The sequence below is a fragment of the Embiotoca jacksoni genome, unplaced genomic scaffold (assembly GCF_022577435.1).
Source record: "Embiotoca jacksoni isolate LCO1_2020_lvr unplaced genomic scaffold, fEmbJac1.0.p SCAF_9, whole genome shotgun sequence".
NCBI lineage: Eukaryota > Metazoa > Chordata > Actinopteri > Embiotocidae > Embiotoca > Embiotoca jacksoni.
This window is the reverse complement of record NW_027185447.1, coordinates 18,314,634-18,339,956: the sequence shown is the minus strand read 5'-3', so window position 1 is coordinate 18,339,956 and position 25,323 is coordinate 18,314,634. Positions and strand designations below refer to the sequence as shown.

At 39.5% G+C, this 25,323-nt stretch overlaps 2 protein-coding genes across 2 annotated transcripts; one reads left to right on the top strand and one right to left on the bottom strand.

Annotated features, from left to right (window-relative positions):
• The first annotated feature begins 1,385 nt into the window (after window positions 1-1,385).
• On the top strand, window positions 1,386-5,526 carry tnfrsf9a (tumor necrosis factor receptor superfamily, member 9a). The gene is made up of 7 exons (XM_069140944.1): window positions 1,386-1,741; window positions 2,247-2,366; window positions 2,462-2,599; window positions 2,692-2,764; window positions 2,909-3,000; window positions 3,090-3,251; window positions 3,346-5,526. Exons 1-7 carry the CDS (start codon window positions 1,603-1,605, stop codon window positions 3,459-3,461), a joined length of 840 nt encoding a protein of 279 aa, XP_068997045.1. The 5' UTR covers window positions 1,386-1,602; the 3' UTR covers window positions 3,462-5,526.
• ccdc187 (coiled-coil domain containing 187) lies at window positions 5,514-23,907 on the bottom strand. Its single transcript, XM_069140943.1, has 13 exons — window positions 23,787-23,907; window positions 23,386-23,503; window positions 15,910-15,972; window positions 15,071-15,209; window positions 14,794-14,884; window positions 10,451-10,529; window positions 8,506-9,873; window positions 7,920-8,041; window positions 7,730-7,801; window positions 7,502-7,636; window positions 7,193-7,287; window positions 7,021-7,115; window positions 5,514-6,927 (listed from the first exon to the last, which is right to left on the bottom strand). The coding sequence occupies exons 2-13, from the start codon at window positions 23,432-23,434 to the stop codon at window positions 6,779-6,781; spliced, it is 2,457 nt and encodes an 818-aa protein (XP_068997044.1). The 5' UTR covers window positions 23,435-23,503; window positions 23,787-23,907; the 3' UTR covers window positions 5,514-6,778.
• Between the last annotated feature and the right edge of the window lie 1,416 nt (window positions 23,908-25,323).

The following is a 25,323-nucleotide window of genomic DNA, read 5'->3' as shown; positions in this document are numbered from 1 at the left end:
GGAATACACACAATGAAATTGTTTTGAATAAAACAATCTCAACAAAAGAGCATCTTCCGAAAGCCACACTTTCATTTTAGCACAACGAAGGGTTTATGTTTCACTTTTCATTTCAGTTTTATTTTTCGATGCCGTGGTTTCCATCACAGGGACTTAAATCTGATAATCACTGGACATATAAGAATAACAGGTGATCAGCAACAACTGGGAAATTTTTAACCTTTTAGAGTCATCTCCAAAAAACTTGTGACTCTTGGCATGTGTAACTCGTGTGTCTTTGTTAACCATGACTCATCACAATGACGCTACATTAATTTCAAACAGAGTTCTTAGCAGCCTTTTTATCCATTACATTAAAGAAAACCCTTTGTACTGTAGTTTTTTTCATCTTTGTTTTGTCTTTTTTTTTTTTTAATGTTTTGTGTTTAATGTGTCCCCTGTAGCAATGATAATACACCAACAGGAAAGTCCCTCCACACAAAGACATCATCTTCAGGTTTGTTTAACAGTCCAAACATAACCAAAATGAATCAAATTAAACATCAAATCAATTAGTGAAAGTTCAGATGCTTTAATCCAAATTTAGTTAGTGTGCCATGTGCATCAACAAATTTCTTTCCACTTCCATTTCAGGTGACACTTTTCCAATTAAAGAGAGCAATTCAGAACATCAGTTTGAGATGTAGCAAACACAAAAAAAAAAATTCCTTTTCTTTCGGTTGCAATGATAGCATAACTTGGCTACCCTCATTGTCAGCTTAAGGTAAATATACACATTTGGTTTCCTGGGGGGGGGGGGGGAACCCTGCCTGATCGGAAACTGGTTCCAGGATGGAGAATGGGAAAGTTTCAACGAGATTTAATCTCAAATCCAGAAATTTCCTTCAGTTAAGATACGTATTGTTACAGAAAAGCAACGAAATGCACTCCAGGAATGTTCACTTTGTAAATAGTCCCTGTTAAAGGCACAGAGCAAAACTGATTTGATAGTCAAAAATTGAGCCAACCACGGAAAGCACTCGTCCAAAGCATGAGATTATGAGGAATACTATTCAGACACTATCATTTGGTTTTGTTTTGTTTTGAACCGCTATAGAACTCTATCTTGAACAGGCTGTATTGTTTTTAATGAAGGAAATACTACTTGTATAAAATGTATTGAAAATAAAAAAAAATATAAAACATGCTATATTTATGTAAATGATTTGAATTTGAAGTCTGGTATGAGCTTAAGGCTAAAACATTTTGTGTAACACAGTTGATTGATGGTGAGGACAAAGCAGGAAGTAAGAGACACGTTGTTGTTTTTTTAGGACACACCCCCGACTATGAATAGCGCGATCAGCTGGCCACAGAGTGAGTTGTGTTTTGAGTACTGAGATCACAGCACAGAGAGCCTTCTTCAAATGAGTTCATTACCCACAACACTGCTGCCAAACAACTTTAAATCAAGAGGAACGTTGTGGAAAACTACAGATTAAATACTTTAAATAACTTTCTGGGCGGAAAAAAAGATACCTTGGATATTTGTTGGATTACCTTACGTCTTACCTCGGTTGTCTGTATCATCCTTAACGCCAAAGCTGGAGAGCTGACAGGAGCATGGCCGTGATGCTGTGGTTGATGGGTCTCTGTCTGCTCATGCAGGCCGGCTTGTGCAGCGCTGGACAGCCTGAGAGGGGCTGCTTGAAATGGACAAATGGGAAGGGTAAAGATATTTGCTGTGAAATCTGTCATCCAGGTAAGAAATAAAGGAAAGAATAATTATAACATTATAAAACTACATATATATAGTATTTTTTTTCTGAACAAATATGTCACATACAGTGTTGTTTAATATATGTTAATATGTTTGTTTGTTTTTTAAACAATATTGTTCTTGAAGGAAACCCTCTATGTATACTGGATAGTATTGGAGGACAAATAGTCTTTCTCCTCGTATTATTCTGAAACCCAGCTTTTTGTTTTTTTGTGAATGTAAAAAGATGATCATGTTCCATCCTTTGAGGAGTTCCTCTGTGGTGGTTGCCTGTAGCCAATATACTTTCAGTGGTTTGTCACCTAATCCCACAACAAAGGCACAGATGATGCAACTAACATATCCAATCATTTGGAGCTGTCATATATGTCATTCTTCTACGTGCAAATCCAAAACAGTGTAGTTTTGATGAAGCGCAGCTACTAGAAATGTCTTGCCTAAACTTGTCCCACTGTGTGTGTGCCTGTGTGTACGTGTGTGTGTGCAGGAAACCGTCTGGTCAAAAGGTGTGGTTCCAGTTCAGCAGATCTTTGTACACCTTGTGAGTCTGGCACTTACACAACAAACCTTGCTGCCCAAAAGTGTGATAGGTGCTCACAATGTGCAGGTATGTTAATGAGTTATTCAAGTCACAAAACTATGTAAAGCATTTCTTCTCTAGTGAATTTACAATCCAAACTATCTGTATCTTCCTATATTTAGGTGCTCAAGTCCTTATGGAAACCTGCACTCCTACAACTAATACAAAGTGTGGTTGTAAAGAAGGACTCACCTGTGGTGATGACCAGTGTAAATTCTGTGTGGAGACGTGTGCCAAAGGTCAAGAACCTACCACCGATCGTACGTAAAACTGCATGTAATCACATCACTGAAGCACAAACAACATACACGTTACATTGATTGTAATGTCAGCTGAATGCCTCTCTGTGCAGGTTCCTGCAGACCCTGTCCAAATGGAACCTTCAATGACAAAATTCACCAGAAGTGTAAACCCTGGAGTAGCAAGTAAGACATATTTCTTCTCTACTGACTGGCTCTACCGTTGCAACCACTTTTTTTTTTTTTTTTTTTCTGTTTCTGTATTGACAGATATGATTAAGACCTAAAAATGTCATTAAAATTCTTCTGTGATTTGTATTTTTCTCAAAGGTGCCCCAATCCAGGTGAAAAGATTGTGACCAATGGAGATGCAGTTAGTGACATACAGTGTAATGTTTCACAGATGAACGTAAAGAAACCTGGTAGGACATGATTCTTTCTTTAGTGTCTTTGTGCGTTAATTCCTGTTTTTAAGGAAAGCTACCTACAATTTGTTGCTGTTTTGAAACAGATGACACAGAGCAGCCATTGACAATGATGATCATCATCTTTGTTCTGATGGCCTTTGGTATAATCATCATCGTCTTCATCTCTGTGGCTTTCAACATCCTTCAGAAAAAACAGAAGACACAAAAGCCATCCCCCAAAACACCCATAATTAGAACCCCTACAGGTAATGTAACTTGTACTTCATAGTGATTACACAGGATATTTGTCCCATCAATTCCAAATACAGTGTTTTTATTTTCTCTCTTTTTCTCCTTTAGATGATCCTCGGACATTAATAGCAATAGAGTGCAGTTTTCACGAGGCTGAGCAAGAACAAGGCAACAGCTCAGAGTCGCTGTACTCCAAGGACTCCTCAGAGCAGCTCATTGCATGAACAGAACCGAATACAAAGCCACATTTGAAGACCTGTAAGGAAACAGGGAATCCCCCAAACGATGGGATTTTTCCTGGTTCTACTGACGAAGTCTTTGTTGCCTCAATTGGCAAATGAAAGAAGCAAAACACTGTTCAGCTAGCTGTTAATTCCCCTATTTGCCTAACAATATAAGATGAAAGAAAATAATCTTTTATTAGTCCCGCAGTGGGGAAATTTACAGGATTACAGCAGCATAGTGGATAGTGCAAACAAGAGACATAGTAAAAAAAAAAAAAATTATCAGAAAGTATCATAAATACATACAATATAATATATATATAATATAACATAATATAATATTACAGTAAAGGATATTGACTGAGAAAAAGTACAAATCCACAATAACTAAGATATAACTAACTAAAGACTAAAAAAAAATATGATATATACAGACAGAATAGTTGTTGTATTGCACGGTGTATTTATATTGTATAAATTATAACTATAACTGAAAATATACCAATACCAATGTACAATTACACCAGGATACAATTATAGGGATCCTTTGATGATACAGTAAATATACACAGATGAGAAAGGGGAATTCTGAGAGGGAAAAAACAAAGTGGAGTTACCAACTGTTCTTTCATTATTCAAATTATAGCTGACACACAGGCTGTTTCCCCTTAGTTAAACATTAAGGGTAAAATAGTCTAAAAGGTTAAAAATCATTAGACTGAGTTTGGCACTTTAATGATGAAACAAGATATTGATATAATAGTCAAAAATTGAACGTTTACCTTTAAACGTTATTTTTTTTTCCCTTTGTAAACTATTTCTTACTTTCAAACATTGTAGCGTGAAGGAAGGTAAATGAGTTTCACTACTGTGATACCTACATGTCGGAGCAGTGATGCTGCTGCTGATGCTCAGTGTTAACGTACAGTACAAGTGGGTGTTCAGCCGCACGTGAAAAGTGTCGTCAGATAGGTTTTAGTCACTCTTAGTTCTGAGCCCACATACGTAGGTGTTTGATTTTACCGCTCCTGCTAAATTTATACATAACCATGTACATATTTCTCAGGGTATATTAGTTGTTTTGTCTGTTTTAGTTTATTTAAATCTATGTATTCTATGGGTTCTACGTTGAGATAAATGGTGAAAATAGCAGCTTTGTGTACTACTGTAAAAAATTTCACATTGAGGCAAGTATTGCATACAGCCTCTTCAACTCTACCTAAGATTACCAGGAACCATCTGGACTTTCCTAGTATTGCTAAATTAGTATAAAAAAAAGTCCAGTGAGTGGAGGTTCCCTTTACATCAATAGATAATCCCACAGTAAAAGCACTAGAAAGCCTACAATTTAGTACACAGTTTAGTCTAGATATACACAGGATGGTAGTCTTTATTTTCCTTTTGTTTTATAAGAAGCAAATATTTGGTTAAACTTCAATAACAAGCGGAAACATGCCTCTTGAGCAATAATTTGCCAGTATAGGTATCCCGAGTGCAATCTTTCTTGAGATTAAATGTCAGATAGGATGAGTCATGTGCTGTTCCTAGTGCCTCAGATGCCTATTTAGTGTGTCATGTGGGAAATCCTCTGGACATGACAGATGTGAGGCGCACACAAAAAATGTCAAAATGGTCAAGGGTCATGTGGAAAAACCCCGTCAGTCTCGTAGCCTGTGTTACTTTTGTTTTGATCTGCTACTGGTGTGAAGTGGGCAGCAAGATCAGGCCGATAGGAAAGTTTAAAAAAAATGTCTTATGTATTATCTGAAGTGTAGCAGGTGTCTGAAGTGGAACATTTGTGAACTATACTACGTGGGCTAAGGGTGAAAATGTTAACCCACAACTACAGTATCAGTATGAGTCATACCTCCAGCAAAGTAAAGTCTGTTGAAAGACCCAAAGTCCACGTGTCTATGTCAGAAGTTACATTTGTTATACATGTAAGTGTTGACCCTTTCCTGATTCATTACAGGTTTCTGATGTGAATGTACTTTTCAGCCTTATGTGTTGTTTTTTTTTAAAATGACTTTTATGACATTTTTAAACACCCAATAAAAAAAATATTTTTTTATTTGTTGCACTTTTATTCGGAAAAGCTGCATTTATAGTGGACAAGCAAAGCATATTGTATTTGTAAAAAAACAAAGAGTGTTTTAAATGTGGAAGTAATAACAACATACATGAAAAAAACAGACACCACAATGGTAATGTGTGCATAAAAGTAAAATACTATCACTGGGGTTAGAATCAGTATTAAGAATGTATATGAACTTGTATAATTCACTCTGGACTGGTAAAAACACACTTGGCAGAATATACAAGACGTAACCCGTCTCAGGTTAAGGACGGTCTTTGGTGTCGGGATTTCAGTGGCTGTGAAATGTAGCTGTAAGCTCGCAGTGGAGCGCAGAAAACTTTGTGACATATTTAATGACCCCAAATGTCTCGAATGAACTTCCTCACCTGAGCTGAATATATTTACATCTAGATACTACACATCGTTTTACCATACCACGATTGTAATTTAGGTTGTCGAAAAATGGGCTTTTCTGTTTCTTAAAGGTTACATTGGTTCATTTGATTGTCACTGCACGATTGTAAACATGACTGAAATGCGGGCAAACTGTTTTGACACAAAGTTGGCAGACATTGCAACAGTGGATGACTTGGCTTGCCAGAAAACCAGTTCAATCGGGTTCAAGTAAGAGGTATTGCAGTAACTTCTCATTTTGTCTCCTTGGCAAAGTCAAATGCGGGAGTTAAGGGCATCCACCAAATCACACACACACACACACACACACACACACACACACACACACACACACACACACACACACACACACACACACACACACAAAACGACCCTAACATTGCACCAGATTTGGACGACGCTGAGGTGATACTATCATGGCAGTATCCAATAGACCATTTGGGTTAATTTAATCTAAAATTTCAATACATTTTAAGTTCATCCCAGGGAAGGTTCGGGGGTCAAGGTGTGCAGACATATTTGATGCTGACAGTATCTGCTCTGTAACTATGCAAATAAAGACAAAATAAGAGTTACACATATAATAACTACAGTGAAGAATTCGAGGGATACTTCAAAGTTTCCCTTTAAAAATGAAAAACACATGAATGTTGTGATTATTCACTTAATCAAGAAATATCCTAAAATGTCTCTTTTGTTCCACTGGTCTAAAGTGCTAGTAGGGTCGGCTGGTTCAACATAATTCCTGTCATCTACAGCCTTAAAGTAATACGTAATGAGAACTGTATTCTGAGTGTTATAAAATATATATATATATGTTAAAAGTTTATTGTTGCTTGCAATTCTCCTTCTTGTCTTTGGATTTCATGCGTCCCGATTTGTCCGTTTGCCGCTTTGTTGGTGGGATGAAAGTTGGCTCCTCGAGGAGGTCGTGTAATCCAGAATGCGGTGCAGGAAGTGACTGACAGGTTGGACCTACAATGAAAGGAAAAGGATGCGAGTGTCCAGCTACTGTTTTCAAGATTTCTACATTTTCATTTTGTGTGTAATTCCTCCTGTTTACAGCACCTGTCTGTCCCACTCGGAGGCTCTCTGTGCCGGCCCTCTTGGCCTGGAAGGTCGGGTCCAACTCCTCTGCGATGTTTCTGATCTGCTGGGCTTGTCTGTAAACGCAGCGGTTGTAAGTAAGCATATACAGCTGACATGTAGTAATAATACCTGTATTGATCAGTTTCATTACGGTACGGTGGGGACGGGGCCGGATGGCTGGTTCTCTGGTGGACAGTCCTCAGTGGAGGAAGGAAGGCCCTCCGAGTCGAGCCTCTCTCGTTGGACCTGAGGGAGCAAAAAAAAAAAAAAAAGGAGTTTAATATTTTCATAAATCTTTTTTTGTTTTTTTAAACTGAGCTGATGAACATCAGCACTAACGATGATTATAGCGAGACAAATGAAAGAACTACAGTGTTAAAAGACTAAAGACATCCACGACAATGACATGGATGGTGTGTTTTAGACGTTTGAAGTGTTTTCCAGTGTGTACAACATGCACCTGTCTCTCTCTTGCAGCTCGTCTGTCATGATGAGTCATCATTGCTCTGTGTTCTCGCCACGATGCTGGTCCTTCCAACTCACGAGATCTGCGCTTCGACTTCATTTCCTGCCTCTGCATAAAACGTGCAATTTCCTGGAGCATAAATCACAGCCTGTTGTCATTCCTCAGGTGGATGTTAAACATGAGGTATGTGGGTACCAATGATGTGTCAGTTCATCATCGTACCTCATCCTGTGCCACTTGTGCTACTCTGAAGTCCCCCTCTGGATAAGGGCTACATGGAGAGGGCTCACAGGGCTGAGAGAACAAAACGGTAAATGTAACAAAAGAATAAAGTTAAACAGTACAAAAGAATAAAAGATAAACTTCTCGTTTGCTTATCTCCTGTTTTATAAAAAAAAAATGATTCACTTACCCTCCTCAGATGCTCGTCCTCCTCCTCCTGAATCTTGCGGGCCAGTTCTTCATCTCGTAGGACCTGCTGCAGCTCCCCCAGGTCCAGGCCCACCTTGCTCGGCTCTGGTTGCAGCGAGGCTCCTAAAGGTGAAGTTTGATAGTGTCAAATCCAAAGGAACTGAAGCAACTGTGATAATAAAGAGCAAACGGTTTAGAAAAAACTTAGATCAGTGATGAATACCGAAAGAGCTTTGAGAGCCACACCGAGAGATAAGAGGATCCAGAATGTTGAATCATGTTTCTACAGTTGGAAAATGACTAACTTTTTTATTACTATTTATTACATCAAGAATAAAAGACTGATGATGAGAAAAAAAAGGGTGGAAACGAAAGTTCACAGTGCAGATTATTTCAGGACTACTGTTGTCCTGTTGTAAATCTGAAACAGGAAAATGTCCCACTTCTCTTTCAGTAAGAGAACAAGTCACCACTAAAGCCCACGTGCATATCAGACAATGATTGGGGGGAGATAAGAGGAGCAGATGTACACAGGGTTGGAAGTTTTCCATCTGCAGATTAGAGTTGGCTGCAGGTCGGGGTGTTACCTGCTGCCATGTGACTCGACCTATCCCTGGTTGAGGCCCTGCTGCTGCTGCTGCTGCTGAAGCTTTGGCTATGCTGCGGAGCTCTTCGACGGGGTCGCGCCACCTTCCTCTCCACCTCCTGCTCCTCTTCTGAGCTCAACCTTTCTTCTGCGGTCTTGTGCCAATTCCTGCATTCACTTGCTGTCCTCTGGACTCTGTCATCATTTGTATTCCTCTCTCCCCTCTCCTCATTGTTGGTGTATCTGCTCTCCCTCCACTTTCCACTGTCTCGTCTTTCTTTGTTAGCAAGATATGAGTCTGTACTACTAATCTCATAGAGCTCTCCATTACCACGGTGCCTGTCTCGGTCTTCTCTGTGATCTCTCCCACTGTTCTCTCGGTATGACAATCTCCTCCTTTCCCTGATATCTCCATGGAAACTGTGCCTGGTGGTTGCAGCTCTCTGGAAGGTTCTCTGATGTGTTTGGGAGTCGCCACAGGAGACCTCACTCCCGTGAAGCACCTGGCTGTCTCTGCTTTGAGGCCTTATTTGTAGTGGCGCCCCGTTGCCACCAAACCTCACAGGGACACCCCTCTCCCTGAGGACACTGCCCAGCATCTCCCACACTTGGCTGTTTTTACTCTTCTGCCTGTAAGAGCTCCTGGTGTCTTCCTGAAAACGGACATGTTTGTCAGGGTTGTCCTTGTAGCTCCAGGTTCTTGCCAAGTCTTTGTTGCTGTGTCTACCCGTGTCAGGTAGCCTGACTGACTTACTACGACTACTTCGCCTTTCTCTGACCTCTACTGACGTAGAGTCTGCATCTTGATTTCTGCTCTTGTGCCAACCCCAATTCTCCTCACTGCAGTTCGTCTTATGATCCCGATTCCTCGGCTTTCTCCTCTGTGAGTCACCATTTTCATAATAGTCTTCATCCCACTCTTCTCTCTCCTCCTCCAAGTCTCTGAACTCATCTGAGAAGCTGCTGCGAGAGCAAATACTTCTGTAGTTTCTCCCTTGTATCTGATGTAAAGATGCCCGCTGTCGAGGAGGTGCCGTTTTGAGTCTTTCACTCAGTCTCTGGGACAAGGCAGAGAGCTGCTCAGAGAAAACTGTGTCCGAGTCCTCTGAATTTTCACTGAAAGAATCATTGAATTCACTCCTGATTTGCCGAATGGAATCTGTGTGTCCTTGATTTGACCATGAAGTTGTCTTTTTCTGAGCTGCTGCCTGGCTGGGGGAGTCATTCTGAGGCTCAGATAAGTGTGAATGGTTGTGAGAGGTAGACCCTCGCCACCTGGTGGCGGAAGAAGAGTACTGCTCCTCCAAGTGGCGAGGACTGCTGAGTGTGTGCTGGTGTGGGGACAGCAGTGCAGGGTCGCTGGTGCTGCCTTTAGTAATGCCAAACATGCAAACACAAAAGCAGGGAGGGTGGGTGAGTCTGTTAGTGGATGCTATTGGACAAGTGCAGTTAATGATGAGGTAACATATTGCATTAAAATAGCTGCATGTCACTTGAGTAAGATTACTTATTACACATTTTACATAAACGTTTAAGACACTACTGAGGCATTCCAATACATTCATCGATTGGAATAAGCCCTACAAATATACAGTCATGCATAAAAGACAACATAAAAGACAACATGTAACTGAAACATAAAAAAACATGATGATAGTGCAATACCTATGATCATGCTCTTGTATTATCTGTGGAGAATAACTTAGATAAAGCAGTAGTAGGTAGCAGCAGTACAGCAAAGCATGTTTAGTGAAAGGCTTTGTCCGTGCTATTGGAACGTAACAAATACATTTCTGCAAATGTATACAAACCCATATCATATACATTTTCATCAAAAACATAAAAATCATTTAAAATTCCTTTAAAGTGATTCTGCAGTATGTGAGGATTGCTTATGTATCTTGCAGCATAAATATACACGTAATCAAATACTAGACTAAACGTACCTTCACTGAGGCTCTCCTGCCCTCTGCTGCTCCTCCTGACCCTCTGCTCCTCCTCTTCCTGCATCCGTTTAGCCATTTCCTGTGAAAAAAATGGATGTACTGGTTATCTATTTGTGTTGTAAACCACAATTAGTAACCACATATAATTTAGTGGTAAATAAAGATTGCAGAAAAATTGATATCTCCCATTAAATAAGGAAATTGACAAAGGTGCAAAACTTCCTCCTATTTCAGGCACTGAGAAGAATTCTCAATAACCTGTGTAATTTGTCCATAATGACATCACTTAATTTGCCTTTATTAGAAAAAAACAAAAAAAAACAAGCTTAAAATTAATTTGTTGTAACAGCAACATCAGCAATGAAATGTCCTGATAACATCACACCTTGTTAAAAGGCATTACAGAGATCCAGTCACTGTGAGCAGCCAGGTCATGTCAGCTCATCATATTCAAAATGAAATGACTGCAAGAATTAGACACCATGTATACAGTGCCATGTTCAGCCAACAGATGGCAGTATAACACAAACTGTAGCAAGAAACCAAAAGTTTTTGCAGGAGAATTTGAAAATCACAAAGGAAAGAAAATACTTTATCTTCGGATTAATTGGAGAGATTTCATTTTTTATTTTGATGGTTTTGCTTTTTTGTACATTTTTCTATGATGCTCTAAGAAAAATGTCATATTCTGTAGATACCACTTCTGTTTAACCTCCCACTTCCTCTTTGATTTATTCTGATTTAACCAAAATGAAACTTGAACCAAATTCTCAGACCTCAGAGTTTACACAAAGAAGAGAATCCATAACTGACATGTTTACAGAGGAGGCTACGCCACATTGAAGCACTGTGAGGTGATCTGACATTGTAATCGTGGCTATTCAACACTCTAACGGCATCAAGTCAAGACATTTCTCTCTGAAGGCTGCATTTGCAACATAAATGTGACTGACTCAGTGGAAACTATGAGACTACATGAAAGACAGGCGAACTTTTCATGTCCTTTATCGTGATCTACCAGAAGCAGGTCAACAGGACTGTTTCTCTTGCGGTAACACCTTGTCACTGGGGAATGCCAACTCTTACCAGAGCAGTTGTGTGTCTCTGCTCTCTGAAGGAGGCCTCAGCAGCACGTCCCAGTGCTAATATTCTTAGAAAGACTAGGAACTAATAATGCTCCGAACAATTCAGCAAATTCTTCCAGTAAATTCCATGACATATCTCGCTGAAGGCTGCATTTGCAACATAAATCAAAACTAAAAGCAAGCACAGCTCCTTTTGCCTCGCAATCAGGACGTGTTTGTGAGCAACTTTGCCAGCATCAGCAGACAATTAACAGCTTGCCATGGCAGGTTAGGCGTGTAGTGCCACAGGGATCTGGCATTTAAAACCGCACTGCCTGACGCCTTCTGTTCCTTAATTAAAGACACAATCTACAGGGAGGCAAATATTTAATCAACACCTCTGATCCGCCAGTCATTAAGGAAGGTAAGCTAATGGGTGTGTTTATAGTTCATTATTTGATCCTAATATCAACACTCATAAAAAAAAAAAAAGAAATTAGTGGGTGCATACCCAAAAGGAAAACTAGGTTTAAACATTTAACTCTAAGTGGAGACAACAGAGTGAACCTCACAGCCTCTCTGACCTCACACCCTCCAAACAAGGAGCTTTTTATAGGCGGCCTCCTCTAAAAAGGAAACAGCCACGTAAAGAAAAATATTATACTGGAGATGCCTTGTGACACAGAATGCTTGACCAGATGGGGAGTTTCATGGCAGACTTGTGGCCCACAATGGTCTTTTCACAAAACTCAACCCTTTATTGCTGTTGGTGGCCAGACAGATGAGTTTGGTTTTTTTTTTTGTCAAGGAACTTGTGTGAAAATACACAGAGACATAAATACAACGTTTTTGTGAACCTTTTGTGTGATAATACAAATAAAACGGTGAGGTGATTGATGACAATCATCAGGTTGTGAACTTATTGTTTTTTATCTGATGGTGGCATTATTTGGAAAGTGAAAGGTTTGACAAAGAACCTCTGTACCAAATTTCTTGGAAATTCATCAAATAGTTGATGAAACATTTGACTCAAAACCACCAAAGTTAACCTGATGGCTAAAAGGAGGGTTTCATATTCTCTGGACAACAAATGTTCACACTAAATTTCACTGTAATCTATCGCTGTTGACATATTTCCATCAGGACCAACATGACTATCCACACAGCTGTAAGCTAGCGTTGCTAAAAAGTGTTACATATTTGAGATGTCATTCTGTGATTACAGAATGTAATTTGTCTATTTAAACATGAGAAGTGAGAAAAATAATATTGAGATTTGAAAATGATGTCATCCGAAATATGAAAAAAAAAAGTTACACTATAGCATGTTGTCCAAAATGTGAAAAAAAAAAAGTAATAGTATAGTATGTAGAAAGAACCAGGGTTGGAATTGAATCCAAAACTTTTAGAGTGTGATGCAACAATGCTAACCACTACACTATGTGCTGTCTTCCATACTATACAAAAAAGTCATACTTTAGGATGTCATCCAAAATAGGAAAAAAAAAAAAAGTCACAAATTTGAAATTGTTGGAACATGGAAATTCTTTCCCCCCTTCCTGTTTTTAACTACATGCTAATGTATACGGGTTTTTTTTTTATACTTTAAAGAAAAGAGGACATTTTTTGGACCGGCCAAGCACAGCTCCAGTGGGAATTGAACCAATGACCTTCTGACTGAGAGGCACCAGCACTAACCACTGCCCCACTGTGCCTGTGATGCTTTGAGTTTCTTTTGTGCTTTTGAGGACACGCTATAGTATGACTTGTACTTCATATTTTGGACAACAATGGTTAGTCATACGATAGCACATTGCCAAAAATAAAAAAAGTCATACAATAGCATGTCGCCCAAAATATATATATAAAAAAAGTCAATGTCATCTGAAATCGCAAACAAAAATAATTATTAATTGGAGAGATTTCATATCTACTCATATCTCTGATTTGTTGAAAAGGAACGAAATCGAGAAAAAAATGTAAAACTGCAACGGGGAATATGCGGACCCTTGCGTGCAGCATGCGAGGGCCCACATATCACTGCTTGTAGTTTTAATTGACTCAGTTAATCCCCGGAGAGAGTAAAGTGATCCATATGATGCTGCTTGACCTGCTGGTATCAGGCAGATAATTAAATGATATACAAGTATGTCCCGAGTGCCATGGAAGTTCCTGATTTGAAGAAGAATGCTGGTGCTATTGAAAGTATGTGCTTACTGCCAAAATTAATCTACCTTCAACTGTTTGCATCATGTGGAAAAACCTATTATTACCTATTAAATCATTATTTTTTTTTTTTTTGTAGTAATTGTCTTCAGATCATTTTAGCTTCTTTAAAAAAAAAAAAAAAATATATATATATATTTTTTTTAAACTATATTTCTCTTGTTTTCAGTATTTTATTTGTGCCAGATGTTGTGTCGTCCTTTGAAACATGTGATGCTGCCATCCTGTCAGGTGTCCCTTTAAAAAGACATTACAAACCTCAATGGGACTTAAAGGTTTAACTAAAAAGAAAAACAAACTTCATACTTCCTAAAATCAATAAGGAAGTGAATATCACTTTAAATGTTACTTTATGCCAAAGTTAAACTTGTTCATACTGTGTTTTGTTCTGCTCTGGTTACTGCCAGCAATTTGACACCCACGGAAAGGATTTGTTCCTCTTTCAGGAGCAAATCCCTCAAAATATTTCGCTTTACAAACTTTGCTGTCAAAACTGTGTCTTGGTATTATCAGGAGGAGCATTCACTTCGGAGCTGAGCTTAATATCCCAGAGTTTTTTAAGTAAAAGTGACAAAAATGAGTGACTGGAAATAGGAACACTGATTTTCAACCTTGTTTCTAAGCACCAGTCATCCAAGGAGCACTTATGTATCTTATCACAATATTCTCCACACAGCTTTAGTCAACTGTAGTTTTAAATTAGATTTGTTTTTCTACTCTCAAATGCATATTGAAAATTTTAGCCCACCATTCATATATGATGGACTGCATTAATATAATTTTCCATGCACAGCCTTTCCATCTACAACTCAGATGAACTGAGCAAAAGTTTCGTGAAATGAAAAAAAAAAAAAGTAAAAGTAAAAATGCTCATATTAGATCTTAATATCATGGAGCACAATAGCTGTTTCACCCGATCATGGAAAAGTAGATAATGTGTGATTGTTGTTGAGCACAGTAAATGCATCAAATGCATAGTGTGTTTGTAATATTTATGCATGGTTTGGAAATAAAATATGCAATGTAGACAAAAAGAAGCAAGTCAAAGCTCACCTCATCGTCCAGCTCCCTCCTCTGGGCCTCCTCAGCACATCGCTGGATCTCCTCCTGAATCACACGAGCGTACTCAAAGTCCTGCTCCTCTCTAAACAACAGTCAGGGAAGAAAATGACTTATTAATACGACAACCAACACAAGAAACAACAGTGTAAAAGAAAAATATGTGCAATAAATATAGTAGCCTAAGGGTTACATGCAGAGATGAAGATTTGCAGTGATATCTGGATGGTGCATCAGTGTGAGCTGTGTTTTGGGGAGCAGGAGCACCTACATGTGTCTGGTGGCCTGTCTGAAGAAGGCGCTCTGCTGGGCCTGCTGCTCCTCTTCCTCATCCTGCAGCAACTTAGCTACACGGATGTCATTCTGCACCAGCTTGTTCTTCTGGATATTGGTGGTATAGTATTGCTCAACTGTAAGGGAAAGGAGGGTGAGCAAATACTAAACGTTGCAATGAAGGGCCATGTCTGATCTAGATTATAGTAATTAACAATAATCTTTTCATTTTTCAGTACTCATTACTGCTGTTTTTTTTTTTTTTTATCTGAAACATGTTTGTGGCAGCTCTTCAGTGTACTTCTGAGGAATCCTAAAAACAGGACTAAATTATACTGCACTTTGTTTACTGTGTAAAGTTGAAACAGACTGACAGTTATAGACAATAGTCAACCAAAAAGGCTGCCTGGGAAATTCATAAGACATGTGCAGTCTTTTCATGTAAATCTGTAATTTGTATTTCTAACAAATAGTCACTGAGGACTTTTATTCAAAGCGTCTGTGCACTCTAATACAATCCAACACAACTGCACTGCCATTAATTCAACTTTTATGACGCTTATACATATTTACTTTTCAGAGAGGTGATAATTCTACTTCAGCTTTATTTTTGAGATCGTAATGGGTGGTAGAGCTGTATTGGACTAAATTAAATTAAAAAGTGTGCCTAATATTTTGTCCAGAGGGAGAGATTTTCCTACTAAAGTACCGTAAGTAAACCAAACTACAGAGAAAGTGGTGATTAACAACGACAGACTGGAGGGCAGCTCACATAACATAAGCTCACACACATGTGTAGTATGTAGCTGTCACATAGTAACCTGACTTTGTACTTACTCTCTTGCTCCTGCAGGCTGTGTGCCAACACTCCATCCTCTAGCACAGCAAAACCCTGGCACACTGAAACGACAGCGACAGTTCAGTATTATACAAACAGTTATGAAGTGTTCAAAATTGAATGGAGGGGATATAAGTGTTTAACAAAGTGAAGCGTTTTCAGAGCCTGCTGATAACTTAAACAACAGAAAATTGACGGCACTTTTGAATGGCCCTCGATGGCTCCATCCAGAACCAGAGCTGAGCCTTTGGATGACCTGCCGAGCTTTTGGTCCAACAAACTGTCTAAAGGGAAACAATAGGATACGAGTGCTGCGTGTTACGATGGCTGTTTATACGACACAGACAAAGGCAGAGGAGTGCCCACTTAAATACATGTGAAAAAAAAAAAAACAATCATCCACCACTCTGGCATGAAATCACCACTCAGTTAATAAACCAAAAGACAAAATAAATCTTCATCATAACAGGGTACCAGTTTTTCAAACAATGCCAGAGGCCAAAATTAGCAGCCATCCTAAAGTCACAGAGTTTAATAGCAGAGCAGCAGGTCCACCTCTACATGCAATGATGTGTGTGTGTGTGTGTGTGTGTGTGTGTGTGTGTGTGTGTGTGTGTGTGTGTGTGTGTGTGTGCAGCAGCAAAACAACAGACAAAATCTTTAATTATTTGTTGAAAGGAGGTAGATGCATGGTTTCCTTTTTCTAATGTGCTCACTATGACTACCAAATAAACATGCAAAGTTTAGGGAACGACATCCTGCGATCTAGAAATGTACTGTGCGTAGAGTGAAAGCTGTGAGGCTGTCAGGAATCCAAAGGCTTTAACGCCCAGCTCTCTATACACGAACGCTCCGCGTCTCCATATCAAACTACTCCGTGGTAAACTGTTGAACTGAGTCTTTCCTATCCCATAATCCCATAGTCTGGCCATGGTAATAAAACATATCAGTTTCATGTCATTAACCCTCATAAAAACATTTTATTTTTATTTTTTTTTGTCATAAAGCTGACAATGACTTAAATACAGACGAAAGAAATTATTGAGCAACTATGCAATTTTTTTTTATTTTTTTTTTAAATCAATCAGTCAAACAAAAAGACAGTTAACTTCTCTGTTTTTGTCTGGATATATTTTATCGCTTGAATTATAAGGCAGTGAAACGCCACAGTTTTGCATTACTCCTTGATCTGAACATTAATCTTAATAGTTTCAGCATTTGTTGACTGTTACTCTAATCTATGAACATGTCAAGTGTTTACAGTCGTCTCTAATGAGCCCCGGTTGCCTCTATAGGCTGCCGCCCATGTGTGTTTAAAGAACTGTCAAACAATCTCAAAAGTTACTCAAGAGAAAATGAACCCAGACACACAGCCCCAATGCGGCATAGACGTTTTCCCCACGTCCTCCATATTTGCGCGCACACGGTTTACAGACAAGACGGCTTAGCTATCCAAATGATTTTCATCAGGGAATCCAGAGAGGCCGTCTAGTCCCACAATGGAGGCTTTGAAATGCCAAGAGAGAGTGTTTAAGAGGAGATTTAGCTCACTGCTGAAAAGCCTCTGCGCTGAGCCAGTGGCAGGGCCAATTAAAAACACCTGTCCTTCTGCTAATCCCTCAACGGAGCCTATCAGAACGGGCCGAGTCGCGTCTGTGGAGACAATGCCTGCGTTTACATCTATGCACTTCATGCTTTGGGCACTCGCGTATTCAGTTCATGAGCTGGGTTCACACACTTGTTATAACAAATTGGAATATATTTAATACTACAAGAACTATATCCCTAAAACATAAACCGAGATAAGATATTTCTAAAATGTCAGACACATGGTAACGAAATGCTACTTCTATGATGCATAAACGTTTTTGGCATCGTCACGAAGCGGAAAATGATAATTCAACTGTATATTTTAGAATTGATTGTAGTTGGCCATTTTGTACTAGACTGCATTACAGTGGCGCCCTAAAGTTTGTGAACCCGTTAGAATTTTCTATATTTCTTCATAAATATCACCTAAAACTTCTTTTAAATTTATAGCAGAGCTTTAGTATTAACTTGCAATAGATTGTACACGTGTACTTTAAAAAGCAAATTCATTAGACAGAAGATTATTAAAGGTGTTAAAGAATTTTTAATCCCAAAAAGGACTTCCGAGGTGCAAATATCATCCAGTATCTGGAATACATGTGCCTGTAAACCCTGGCTGTCACTGGAAGCACAACAAACTTTTCAGTTTGTTTGCTTTGGATTCAACGGTGCTTTTTAATCTCTTCAAAATAAGAACAACAAATTTAAAACAATAAAAGCTGAAGACAGGCAAAGATCCAGGCAGTTTACTTACAAGCTGGAGATTCACTGGATGGTGTCATGGATGACAAATGGGAGGCCTCGAGATTCATTAGAAGAGTGGTATATTGGGCTTATAGTCTAACATAGCGCTGCGACCATCTGTGTGGCTGAGTGAAAAGAATAAATCAAGCATTTGACCCGTTCCAGGCTTCAAGAATGCTTCTCAGTGTTTGTGTTCTGGGTAAATTTCCTAAAAACAACCTGGTATGCTTTTAGACTTGACATTAATTAATAACACAGATTGCTAACACTGTTTTTACATTTACGCTTATTTTCACTTTCATTTTGTAGCACTTTACCTTGAACATCTGCAGTCTACTTTAGTAATGTTGATAATAATTTTCAACATTCACAGAACAAAATATAGACTTTCTGCAAAGTGTATATAAACAGTCAAACTGAGGATGTATCCTCTTTGTTCCAGTCTGTAAATAGGGAAGTGAAAAAAAAGCATTGCTGTGATGAAATTTCTCTGTAAATCCTCAAAATGAGGAGTCTCAAAGAGCAAAGACTGAGTCTCTGGGGATATGTTTCAATCCACAGAGGCTCAACTGTCAAAGTTCATGGAAATCACGCAGACAGCACTAAGCCCCAAAAGAGTCCGTTTACACCACAAATGACCCCAAAGGTCTACACGGAGAGTGCGACATGCATTACTACTTACACCTGTTGTGGAGCTTAAGAGACTATCCGCTAAATGGATCTCCAACCTGTCCTTATGGGTCCTATCTGTCAATGAGGAGGGATTAAGTCAAAGGCTTGGTTTTATCTGACAGGACAAATTGACAGCTCAAAACAGTTTACTCTTAAGTTCAGCGCTGAAAGAAGACTGAAAGAGGGATCGAGGGAAAAGACGGAGGAAACGTCAGTCTTGTCCAGTGTGAACGTGCGTGCCTGTGTGTGTGTGTGTGTGTGTGTGTGTGTGTGTGTGTGTGCGTGTGTATGTGGGTGTGTCTGCATTGCGGGTTAACTTGTTTTTCCGAACTTCATAAAGTATGGTCACATTACCCTTCTGGAGGCGGGACAAGGAGACTGTAATTATGACTCCTAAACAGGTTTTGGAGTGAGTGACAGGGTGTGGGGCATTCAGGGCCGACAGTAAAAACATGTTCAGTGTGAACTCAGGCACTCCTACTGTAAGCTTCTTAATAGGCCGGGGTCTGTTTTCTGAGAGGATAGTAAATCAAAGCTCCAGCAGTGTCTGCTGGCATTTGAAAACTAGAGGCTAATTGGTCCAGGAAAGGAAAGACAACAAAAAACAACGACAGTCGTGTTTTCCAGCAGTTTGTCCAGACAGCCTCTGCAGTTAAGACTGGAAGAAAGGGATAATACAGAGTGGGAAACTATGACTTTACAGTCTGAACAGCCAAAAGAAAGTCTATTTTCCATGCAGTTAAATGCATCTTTTCCCTGACAAATATTCCTCATTATAGGGGGCAAAATACAAAAGCTACTTTTAACAAAATCTCATAAATGAATTTGGTGCACTTTATCCTTTTTGTACAACAGCTAAAAAAAAAAAAAAAAAAAACTCCCGCCAACATTACAGCACTGACAGCCAGTCATCCACGACAAAATAATGCAGATTGTCTCAGACATCCAGTGCGTGGGAGCAGCCCATCAAAACAGCAACAGAGGTATTTCTCGTTCATCTTCACAGCTACTTGGATAGCTGCAGAGGCAAGTGGCTGCCAAACTAAGAAACTGGTGTAAGGAGAAAAGGTTTCTATTTTCAGCCAAAATCCCCCCACCCACCGCCCACATGCACACACTCTCTCTCTCTCTCTCTCTCTCTCTCTCTCTCTTCTTCCTTCCTTCCTTCTCTCTCTCTCTCTCCCTCCTCCTCTCTAGATTGTTCTCCTCCTCACTGCCCTTTTTATTTCTGCACAAAATTTCAACCATGAAGTGTCTGTGCATCCCACAGCTCTTTGTGTTGTGTTATAAACTCAGACTACCCGGCCAAGTGGCTCATGAGCAGGACCAGGTTGTCATGGAGAACAAAGAGAGGTGAGGGGGTAATGGGGCTCTGGGTCAGTTGGTGAGAGTGAAATTAGGAACGAGGGGGAGGTGGGGGAATTCCTCTGGGAGCTGCATTCCCTCAGCACATCAGGCTATATCAGGAGTAGCCAGAGGAGGGACAAAACAGGAACTGATAAGAGGGGCAGTGGAAACAAAGAGAGCTGACTTGGCGGAAGATGGTGAGGAAAGTGAAGGTGAAGAGGGACAAGGGGAAGTGCTCTTAGGAAAATTGAAGCACAAACCCCCACAATAGGACATTCAGATTAAAAAAAAAAAAAGAAGAAGAAGAAGAAGAAGAAGCAGTGCCAAGGAGAAGGACAACAGCACAGATTGACAAATCGGTCTGCTAAAGTAAATGATGAGCAGAAAAAAAAAATCACAATGACCAGACAACTGACATACTGCCATTGTCTGGCTGACAAGTTTATAGATGCTATTACTGGCTTTGTTTGTGCACTGGGCCCTGCTCAATAAAGCATGAAAATGCAAAGCTGCACAGTGTGCCCTTTGTGTGTGGAAACAAGAGTGGAGTGCTGAATTATCTCCCTTGATAAAAGACATGCAGACCTATTTCCATCCCAGTCATTAGTGTGGATGTGCCAAGGACTGAGTCCACATCCAGGTCACAGCTTAGAAATGAAGTCACTGATTTCATGCTTATGTGCAAGCAGGAAAATTTTTGTTCAGACAGGCCTTTTGAGAATAATGAAACAATACTGAAGCTTTGCAGAATTCATCCTGTCAAAACTTCCTTGGCCAGGGGGATTTTTGCAAATGTCTCTTCTATATTAAACTCCCACCTAACTCTCATCCCAATTTGCTGCATATGCTCTACAGTAAATCCATATTTTCTGTCTACGTGCTTCATAATTGGACTGTTTGAATTCAAGACTTCAAAAGAGTGTGAAATTGAATTTAGATTTGTGTTGTTTTTTCAATCAGGTTTTGGAGCGTTTCAGAGAACGGCGTTTGTGTTGGTGTTAAACTATATCGTGTTATACTTAAACTTCTAACACAATAGTGACATACTGTATGTTAATGAAACTGTATTTTGTTTACGCTGACCCAAATTACAGAAACTCATATCCGAGAACATCTAACATATTTTGCAGAAGAAGCCTTCCTCTGATTACTCCCTCAGAAATGCCATATCACAAACAGCATCTCATTCCTGGCTCTTATCTGCACCCAGCGCACCAGTCCTGTCAGTGATGAGCTCCATCTCTGTATGACTGAAAATGGGTTTATAAAAACCCCTCACACACACCAACCATTTTTCACCTGGTCTGACAGCTTCCTGTATGGCGTGGAGTTGTAGTTGTAGAAACTAGACAGGAAGGCAGCCGAGTAAATCTTCTTTGAACAAAGAAAGCGGGCTGGTCTGACAGCAGTGTAAATCATGTGCAAGTTCACATTGTTTGAAAGTTAAAGAAAGACTTTCTGTCTGTGGCAGCTTTGTGATTTACTTGTTGTATAAGTGACGGTAAAGTTGTGGTTAAAATACATTTGTTGTAGAGCTGCAACGATTGGTAAATTACTCCATTGACTAATCAACAGAAAATGAATTGCCAGCCACCTTAATAATTGATGAATCCTTTCGAGACATTTTTTTTTTATGAAAAATGCTCCAGGATGTTAAATGTCAATATTTCGTCCCTTCTTAAGTCCTTCATGATATTAATCTGAATATTGTTTTAGCCAAAATAAGACAATTTAGGCTTTCCAGCTTTGGAAAACGCAGAGTGAACTTTTTGCCATTTTGAAGACCAAACAACTAATCGATTAGTCGAGAAAATAATTCACAAATCAATCGAAGATGAAAATGACTGTTATTCACAGAACCTACTTTCTGGACTCATTAATTTATTGTGATAAGGAACTCCTATTTTTAGATTAAACTTGTGTGTTTATCTTTTTCCTCTGCAAAACATTTCTAACTGTGCTGTATTAAAAGGACAGACTGGAACGTCCTGAGAGACACTGAGTTGACTGGTAGACCTGGAACCAGCTGACCAGCAGGATAACAGTAGTGTACTTAAATCTACACTGTCATGTAGACAAAACATCTAAAACCACTTCTTATCTGCTGTGAACACAGGACTGGTGCCAGTTTTTCATAACACACACACAAAAGAGACAATGGGATGCTAGCCGTCTCTCATTCCCTCTCAAGGAGAAGGGAAGACAAATCTGTCCTTCATCCACTGTGCTGAAGTGTCCATGAAGACACTTGATCCCTGGTGGCTTCATGTCTGCAGTTCAGTCACTGACCCTGATAGTCTGCACTCAGTTTTTCCACACTCTTCTAAGTTTGAACTTCCTATAAATGCAGGAGTTGGGTCTGTCTGACAGTATGTGCGTTTACCAGTGACGGGATGTAACTAAGTACATTTACTCAAGTACTGTACTTAAAGTAGAAATTCAGATACTTGTACTGCAACTGGACTTATAGTTAAGCAAATGTATACTTCTACTACACTAGACATCAGAGGAATATATTGAACCATATACTTATTCGATCAATTACTAGTCACTTTCAAGATAAAAAAAAAATAAACGTTCTTCTTGTCCACTGAAAACCAGGTTTCTCCAAATCTGTTGTCTTCGAATGTTTCTGATCATCTGAATGATTCCTTTATAGGATGAGTTTCTCTTCGTAAGCATTTTAAGACAAATAAACTATTTGAGAATAATCTTGGATTAGTTAGAAGCTTCATGGTCACAAAGCTGAAAACAAGCCGTTTTTCATCTCATGAAAAGTAGACTTTTTAGAGATGCATGTTTCTCACAGGACAGGGATGCTACACACATATGATGATGCTAAGGAATATAATGGATTACTGTACATTAAACTACCCCGAACAAATATCAATGAAGTTAAATAAGGTCAATGTTAAACCCCAACGGCAGTAAAATGCAACATAGATTCATTCAAAAATATCAAATATAATAATAAAACAATGAAAGGGGGGGGGGGGGCATTTCACTGCAGAAGGAGCCTACTTTTACTTTACGTACGAACTTGCAGTTAAGTGAACGTAAAGTTTGGTAGTAGTTCTTTTACTCAAAGAAAAGATCCGACTACTTCCACCCCTTGTGTTTACCTTCTTGGACACGTGGAAGGTTGGACTGGTCGATCTCCAGCTCTGCCATCGCTCTGTCACTGCCTCATGGCGATACAGACGACCCTGACAGCAGAACACGGTTTTTGGAAGTTAATATCTGGTTAAAAAGAAAGAAAGAAAGAAAGAAGTGTGGCGTTTAGGAACAAACGGAAAGCATAAAGCAACATTTAAGTATCACAGTTAAACAGATACCTGGTTTATCTCTGACATTCATGCACTAAAGTAAACTACTCTTACTACTCAGTCCTAGGCGGCAGCAACTCAAGTCACTAATAAACAGCGCTGCCGTTACCATTAACCAGAGGCTGCAGCGCAGAGTAAACAGCCATGATACCTGCATTACAAGCTGACCACAGTCAAATAAAAAAACAAAAACCTACCTGTTCCCAGCGCGCTGCCCACGCAGGCCACTGTGTTGCGTACGTACACAGAGCCTATTCAACAAGTGCCAAACATGACCGAGTGGCAACTTCGGAGCCGTCCTCTCGGTCCCTCCCTCCCTCCCTCCCTCCTTTTCTCTTCGCAGTATCTCTTTTTTAATTATCCAAAATGTCACGAGCGCGCTTCACCTCTGTCTCCACCTCTGCTGTGAATCTGAAGCGAAAACAGCGGCGCTTTTTGGTCGTTACAGAAACAAAGACCCGTCGTCGGACTCGTAATAGGAAGCCAGGGCGGACAAACTTAGCCCACGGTCTGTCGCCGCCTCCGGCTGCGTCTTCACGGCAGCTCCTGTTCGGCAGCAGTGGGGGCGGTCGACCGCTGCCGCCTTCACGTGCGGCAGCAAACACTCCTCCCGATCAGAGTTTAGTCACGAGCCAAGATGTCCGCTAATAATAATAATAATAATAATAATAATAATAATAATAATATAAAACGCTGTTTTAGTCAACGTGTTCGAGGCAAAGACCGTTTTCTTTAACCGTAGAGACGGAGCCACGAGATCAGTGCTGAGAGACGAGTGAGGCAGGTCATAAAAGTCAAAGATCTGATCAGGCCAAAGGTCAGTTAGATTATGGACATACGAGATGAGACACAGTCTTTCACCTTTAGCTGATGACACTCGTTGTATTACAGATCCAACTGTCCAGGCATAAGAGACAATTTTCAGGCATGTTGAATTAGTTAGAATTTATTTTTCCAATTGTTCTTGAAGGCAGCACTCAACTAGCCAATTGTTCCAGTCACTCAAAATTCCCAAAGTAAAAGTGATAGTTTTTTTTTGTGTGTTATTGTAATAGCTAATATGTTTATCGGTTTATTTTATTTGGATAAAGATGTAGCCTAGATGAGTGAAAATATTATTGGGGAGAAAGCTAAGAACAATGACAACGTTGGCAACTCTTTAAAGTTTTAAGGATCATGGGGCAAAACATTTCATCTGACTTTTGGTTCAAGAAAATAACTCATTTGTGCTAAATAGCAGCAATTACAGACATTCCTTGCGGGGCGCAGTTAATGGACCAGGCCTGAAGTGAAACTACTGTTTTATATTAATGGAGCGATATGATATTTTGAGCTCATATGTAAAATAAAATAAAATCAAGCCTCATGTCTGAGCAGGATGATATTTCGTTTTAAAGGGTTCCTTCTAAATGAAAACGTTGTGAATTAATAGTATGCCTTAGATTTTTGAGGCTGTAGAGTTTGTGGCAGATTCAACTTGAAGACCAATAAAAAAAATACACAAAAATTAAAAAGGGAGCAACATAGAAGTGTGTCTAAAACATAATATTTTCCCCTCAAAGCCACTCAGCAGACTTTACACTATAACTTGTTGAGAATGTGTAAAAGTGGGATCGTGAGGTTTTCTAAACGTAATGTCGCCCTCTGCCGGCCGTATTTCTGCCAGTGAAACAAGCATGAGGTAGATTATTGTCAACAAGCCACAAAAACCTGTCATGTCACAGCTGAAAATTG

Bases quoted from the DNA above. Each gene is read 5' to 3' on its own strand.
- tnfrsf9a (XM_069140944.1), top strand. From the start codon at position 1,603: ATGGCCGTGATGCTGTGGTTGATGGGTCTCTGTCTGCTCATGCAGGCC. The intron at 2,600-2,691 runs GTACGTAAAACT...CTCTCTGTGCAG, and splicing joins TCAAGAACCTACCACCGATC to GTTCCTGCAGACCCTGTCCA. The intron at 3,001-3,089 runs GTAGGACATGAT...GTTTTGAAACAG, and splicing joins GATGAACGTAAAGAAACCTG to ATGACACAGAGCAGCCATTG.
- ccdc187 (XM_069140943.1), bottom strand. From the start codon at position 23,434: ATGGCAGAGCTGGAGATCGACCAGTCCAACCTTCCACGTGTCCAAGAA. The intron at 14,885-15,070 runs GTAGGTGCTCCT...ACTGTTGTTTAG, and splicing joins AGACAGGCCACCAGACACAT to AGAGGAGCAGGACTTTGAGT. The intron at 7,116-7,192 runs GTAATGAAACTG...CTGCGTTTACAG, and splicing joins GGCCCCGTCCCCACCGTACC to ACAAGCCCAGCAGATCAGAA.